The sequence below is a fragment of the Herpailurus yagouaroundi genome, unplaced genomic scaffold, assembly GCF_014898765.1.
Source record: "Herpailurus yagouaroundi ecotype Mexico unplaced genomic scaffold, PumYag 67416, whole genome shotgun sequence".
NCBI classification, from domain to species: Eukaryota; Metazoa; Chordata; class Mammalia; order Carnivora; family Felidae; genus Herpailurus; species Herpailurus yagouaroundi.
The window spans coordinates 1,579,518-1,585,786 of record NW_024420231.1 but is presented as its reverse complement, the minus strand read 5'-3'; the positions used below and the strand labels follow the sequence as shown (position 1 = coordinate 1,585,786).

Sequence of the window (6,269 nt, the reverse complement as noted above, 5' to 3'; positions counted from 1 at the left end):
TGGGTAAATATTAGAAGTGGAATTACTGAGCCAAAATATCATGTTTATTTTTTTAATTTTTTTTAATGTGTATTTTTGAGAGAGGGAGAGACAGAGCACGAGTGGGAGAGGGGCAGAGAGAGACAGAGACATAGAATCAGAAGCAGGCTCCAGGTTCTGAGCTGTCAGCACAAAGCCTGAAGGAGGGTGGTGGAGCTTGAACTCATGAGCCAGGAGATCATGATGTGAGCCAAAGTTGGGCTCTTAACCAACTGAGCCACCCAGGCTCCCTTCAAACATTTTTATTTTTAAAATTTTGTTAATGTTTATATACTTTTGAGAGAGACAGGGCACAAGAGGAGAAGGGGCACAGACAGAGACACAGAATCTGAAGCAGGCTCCAGGCCCTGAGCTGTCAGCACAGAGCCTGACGTGGGGCTCAAACCCATGAACCTCAAGATTATGATCTAAGCCAAATTCGGACGCTCAACTGACATGTCACCCAGGTGCCCCAAACATTTTTATTTTTAAACAATTTACCAAATTGTTCCTCAGAACACTTTTTACCATTACACTCAACAAAGGCAGGGAAGAGTGCGTGTGACCCCAAGCCCTCACAAAATTATTGCACATTTTCATGTGGTCAAATCTATCAATGTTTTCTTTAATTGTTTTTGTCTTTGTTATTATATTTTTTATTTTTTAAGTTTATTTATTTATTTTGAGGGGGAATGGGCAGAGAGAGAGGGGGAGAGAGAATCCCAAGCAGGCTCCTCACTGTCAGCCCGACATGGGGCTAGATCCCAGGAGCCATGAGATCATGACCTGAGCCAAAGTCAAGAATCAGACGCTTAACCAACTGAGCCACCCAGACGCCACTGCTATTATATTTTTAAAGGCCTTACACACAAAAAGCTTAAATGGAAATAGAGGTTATTTACTCAGAGATTGTTATAACAAGGGAGTCAGCCAGCATTACTTGTGTTTGGCAGAAACTAAAATTCTCTAAGGAGTGGAAAAGCATTACAGTGAACAAAAGGGAAGACTTTAGGTATTCTCTGATTGGAGATTGTTGGCATGGGGAAGCTGGAAGCAGGCTAACGAAAAGCAGGGCATCTTATTTGATTGGTTTGGGTAGCATATTTGAATGAGGGGGGCAAAAAATAGGGAGGCTGGCAGTCATTGATCAAATCCTGAAGATTGCTTTGGAAGTTGTGGTTTGGCTTCCTGGGCTGCTTGCTGCAAGGTTGTGGGTCCCAGTTCTATTGTCACATATGGTCAGGTCATTGTCCGTTGAATATTCAGTTTCTCACTTATAAAAAAATAATTGTTCTTTTATTCTGTTTCTAAGATAGTTTTATTTTTAGATTTAAATAATTAATTAGAAAATGTATGTTTTCATTCATCATCAGGGAAATACAAATCAAAACCACAATGAGATACTACCTCACACCAGTTAGAATGGCTAAAATTAACAACTCAGGCAACAACAGATGTTGGCTAGAATGTGGAGAAAGAGGAATCCTTTTGCATTACTGGTGGGAATGCAAACTGGTGCAGCCACTTTGGTTAACAGTATTGAGGTTTGTCAAAAAAATTAAAAATAAAACTACCCTACAACCCATCAATTGCACCACTAGGTATTTACCCAAAGAATAGAGGAGTGCTATCTTGAATGGGCACATGCACCCCAATGTTTACAGCCATGCTATCAACAATAGCTAAAGTTGGACATCAATCCAAATGTCCATCGATTGATGAATGGATACATAAGAGGCATGATGGATTACTATTCAGTGATCAAAAAGAATGAAATCTTGCATTTGCAACAAGGTGGATAGAACTAGAGTGTATTATGCTAAGTGAAATTAGTCAGAGAAAGGCAAATATCATATGACTTCACTCATATATGGAATTTAAGATACAAAACAGATGAACATAAGGGAAGGGAAGCAAAAATAATATAAAAACATGGAGGGGGGAAAACCGTAAGAGACTCTTAAATACAGAGAAAAAACTGAGAATTTCTGGAGGGGTTTTGGGTAGGGAGGTGGGCTAATTGGGCAAGGGGCTTTAAGGAGGACACTTGGGATGAGCACTGGGTGTTATATGTAGATTATGAACCACTGGATTCTATTCCTAAAATCATTATTGCACTATATGTTAACTAACTTAGATGTAAATTTTTTAAAAGAATAAATTAACCAAAAAAAGTTTAAAAATAGATACAAATGTCAATAAAATAAAATAAAATAAAATAAAATAAAATGGAAGGCAGCTACAGTAGTCTCCCTTATCTGAAGCGGATTATGTTCCAAGACCCCCAGTGGATGCCTGAAACCACAAATAGTATGGAATCCTATATATATTCTATGTTCTTTCCTATACATACATACCTATGGTTAAGTTCAATTTCTAAATTAAGCAGTGTAAGAGATTAACAACATTAACTAATAATAAAATAGAACAATTATAACAATGTACTGTCATAAAGTTACTGTGAATGTAATGTGGTCTCTCAAAATATCTCAGACTGTATTCACCTTCTTTTTTGTGAGATACTAAAAAGAAAAAAAAAACATATGTTTGCGCGCACGTTAGGAAAAGGGACAATTTCATTTTGAGGGGAATATTTTTCGTAACTTTTCCTAAAGTGCAGTATTCTATGGAAGACATTAAAGTTCACATTGATAGGATTTCATTGGTTGGCTCTACATTCTATCAATGGAAATTAAGAGCAACATGATCAAGACTCCTTCCCCGAACTGCCCAATCCATTTTTTAAAAGCCTCTGTGGTTTTTGTTAAAACTACTCCTTCGACCGCCTCTAGGAGTTAAAAAGGACAAAAGCCTTCCCCCGCCCGACGCAGAGAGATGAGAGGGCACGCTGTCCAGAGAGGTGGTGTGGTGACTGGCAGACGCGGATGGTGGGCGGGGGCGAGCTTGGGTGACGTGATGCTCACATGACCGCCCCGGCGCAGATGTGGGCACCAGAACTGGAGCCCGCCCTCTTCCCCTGCGGTCGGGTCCGGAGCGATCTGTGAGCTCCTAATTGTTGCTGCAGGTTCTTTCAGGTCAGTGAGAGGCCCTTCGTCGCTGCCTGCGGAACTCTGGAATGAGCCGGGGGGCGGGGGGGCGAGGCAGGAACACCCAGAGGAAAAAGAGTGGGGATGGGGCCCAGGTCAGGGAAGCTGGCCGGAGAGTGTAGTTAGAGATGGCGGTGGGAAAATGGCCAAGGGGGAGCTAACGGCCAATTGGCAGGGGGTGGGGACAGCGGACACACCTAGTACCCGTGTCCCGTTTCTCTGCACCTCCTTCTCGTTGCCCTCCGTCCATTTTGGAATCGGAGCTGGTGAGCTGGGCCCCCACCCCCGCAGTGAGACAGTGGAAATAAACCCCTTCTACCAGTCCATGTGTAGAGAAAAAAAGTTAACCTCGAGGGTGGGGAGGCGAATTGTCTCCCCGCAACAAGGACACAGAGATCCAAAATTAGTTTGGAAAACGTCCTGGTCTGGTGCCCAAGGCGTGAAAAGAAATGGCGGCTGGAGTACGGGGGTGGGGGGGTGGGGGGGGTGGAGGAGGCAGGGGAGGGAAACGTCGGATGAGGAGGGCCAGGATTCAGGAAAGGGACTCGAGTCCCTAAGCATCCACCAAACGCGCAGGCCCTGTCTCCTGTCTGTCTGCAGGTCTGCGTGTCTTTTCTCAGCACTTTGCAAGGCTAGAAAAGGAGGAGGAATCTGTTCAGAATCCCTGCAGGTCAGTAAAGGAAGGGGGTCTGTGGATAGGGACCTAGAGGGGTGGGTAGTATGGAGGGTACAGCACCAGCAGAATATGGGGCGCCACTTCCCACCTCCTAACACATTTATACACACTCTGCAGTGCTGAGCAAACATAGAGAAAATGGCAGGGCCTGCCAGAGAAATAGTCTGGCTCATGTGTGTGAGGGGAGAGGGTGGGCAGAAAGCACACTTAGGGGCTGGGCCAGGTCAGGGAACCCTGACAAGGGGAGTGTGCCAGTAGTATTCTGATGTGCATTCCACCCCCAAGCCCTCAGTCTCCCTTGTCTCCTCTTTGTCTCCTCTTCCTCCCCACCCCAGGACAGGAAAAGGAGGGGAAATCTCAACATGGAAAAACTCTGCAATGAAAATGAAGGAATGTCTGAGAACCAAGGAGAGATGGAATGTAAAGAACAGCCACAGGATGTGGGAAAGCCAGAAGTAGCTTGTACTTTGGAAGACAAGGAAAAGTTAGAAAATGAGAGAAAGACAGAAGATGAGGAAATACTAAAGGATAAGGAAAAGCCAGAGAGTATGACAAAGCCAACAGATGGAAAGCCAGAGAGTGAGGGAAAGCCAGAGAGCAAGGGAAAGCCAGAGAGTGAGGGACAGCCAGTGAGCGAGGAAAAACCAGTGAGCGAGGGAAAGCCAAAAGAAGGAAAACCAGTGAGCGAGGGAAAGCCAAAAGAAGAAAAATCAGAGAGTGAGGAAAAGCCAAAAGAAGAAAAACCAACCAGTGAACCAAGGGCTGCAGGAAAGCGCCCAGCTGGGGACGATGTACCCAGGAAGGCCAAAAGAAAAACCAACAAGGGGCTGGCTCAGTGCCTCAAGGAATATAAGGAGGCCATACATGATATGCATTTGAGCAATGAGGAGATGATTAGAGAATTTGATGAGATGGCCAGGGTGGAGGATGAGGTGAAGAAAACCAGGCAGAAGTTGGGGGGGTTTATGTGGATGCAAAAAAGCTTACAGGATCCCTTCCACCCGAGGGGCCCAAGGGAACTCAGGGGTGGCTGCAGGGCCCCACAAAGGGGCTTTGAAGACATTCCTTTTGTGTAGTGCCCCTGGCAGGCATTTGTCAGGCCATGTGCTTTAACCTTACGCTAATACTTGCTTTAGCGATCACTATTAGTCCTCGATGTTTCAGTAGTAGATTTTTGTCCATTGCATGGAAAAATGTTTATGGCACATTGTAAAATTAAAAAGAAAAAGTTTGATGAACCATATATATGCCATCAGTCCATTTTTGTAAAACTACAAAGGTATTTACCTAGTGATCTGTGTACAGAGAAAGCTCTGAAATCTGTGTCCTGGTTATCTGTGGGTGATTTTATTTCTGTTTTTTTTTTATCCTTTGTATATTTCCTCCTAAAAAACACAGGTTACTTTCATCATGAAAACAATGAAATATAAAAAGTAGGAAAACAATGTATACCCAGCAACCAAAATCACTGTTGAGTTAGCTTATGAATGCAGTGGAGACACCTAAAATTCATGGTCAGGATGTAAAATGTTTTGTAAAACTCCTATTAAATTTGGCACTGGAAGTTGGAATACTCAACCTGGCTGTTAACTACAGATCCATTGCTGTAAAAGACAGTCTTGTCATCTGTCAAGTGGGGTAAAACTTGCCTTCTAAGGCTGTGTAGAAGATCAGATGAAGTAATGAGTGTGTGAGCTGTGTGGGGCTGACTCCTACCGTTTGCTCTGCAGTAGCAGAACAAAAACTGTGTCAGATGTTTGGGAAAGGGATGAGGGAGGTCTCACTTGCGTCCAGGAATAAGTTCAGACAGGTAAAAGGTGGGGGCCACTCTCCTCTGGGTAATGCCATGTATCTTGGGCACTGTGCCCCTTCTGAGGGGCTCTGTACCCTTCTGAAGCCCCCATTGCTACTGGTGGGCTGGAGACCATGATGGACTAAGGCAACACTGTCTCAACAGAAAGGTGGAAAATTCTTCTCTACCTACAATAGTTATCCTAATTCAGGTGGGTAGTATCCAGTTGTTACTTGGGCCTTGATATTTTATAAAGATTTTTATAAAACATTACAGAACTTTTGTTGGTTTGTGTGTGTTTTTGCATACAGCCATCTCCACTGGATTTAGATACTGTAGATTGAGCCAGAAAAATCTGAGCACCTAGATGCTGTGCTGTCCTCACCTATTAATCTCTTGTCTGCTGACGCTTTTTTCTTAGGAGGAATTGTCTCTCAGGGAATTCCTGTTAAGCCCTGCCTTACATTTGAACATATCCATCTAACAATGTGATTTACCCCCTTGGTTCTTGATTAGCCTTTTATTTGTCTTTAGTGTTTTTTAAATAAATTTTAATCTTTAGGACAATTGTAGATTTACAGAATTATTAAAAAGATAGTATGGAGTTTCTGTATACCCCATACCCACTATCCTTGATTAACATCTTACCTTAGTATGGTGCATTTGTCACAATAAACCAATATTGATACATTATTTACCAAAGTACATACTTTATTCATATTCCCTCAGTTTTCCC

The 6,269-nt window shown here is 43.3% G+C and overlaps 1 protein-coding gene across 3 annotated transcripts; it reads left to right on the top strand.

The window, feature by feature from the left end:
- Nucleotides 1-2,927: 2,927 nt before the first annotated feature.
- Nucleotides 2,928-4,984, top strand: TCEAL4 (transcription elongation factor A like 4). 3 transcript variants are annotated; one of them, XM_040467296.1, is made up of 3 exons: nt 2,928-3,053; nt 3,666-3,735; nt 4,082-4,984. In XM_040467296.1, exon 3 carries the CDS (start codon nt 4,104-4,106, stop codon nt 4,815-4,817), a length of 714 nt encoding a protein of 237 aa, XP_040323230.1. In that variant the 5' UTR covers nt 2,928-3,053; nt 3,666-3,735; nt 4,082-4,103; the 3' UTR covers nt 4,818-4,984. The 3 variants fall into 3 exon arrangements, with proteins under 3 accessions (XP_040323230.1, XP_040323228.1, XP_040323231.1); XM_040467294.1 differs by having other exon boundaries at nt 4,077-4,984; XM_040467297.1 differs by lacking the exon at nt 3,666-3,735 and having other exon boundaries at nt 2,971-3,053; nt 4,077-4,984.
- Nucleotides 4,985-6,269: the final 1,285 nt, after the last annotated feature.

What these genes read in the sequence shown, in the direction of transcription:
- TCEAL4 (XM_040467296.1), top strand. Translation starts at nt 4,104, where the DNA reads ATGGAAAAACTCTGCAATGAAAATGAAGGAATGTCTGAGAACCAAGGA.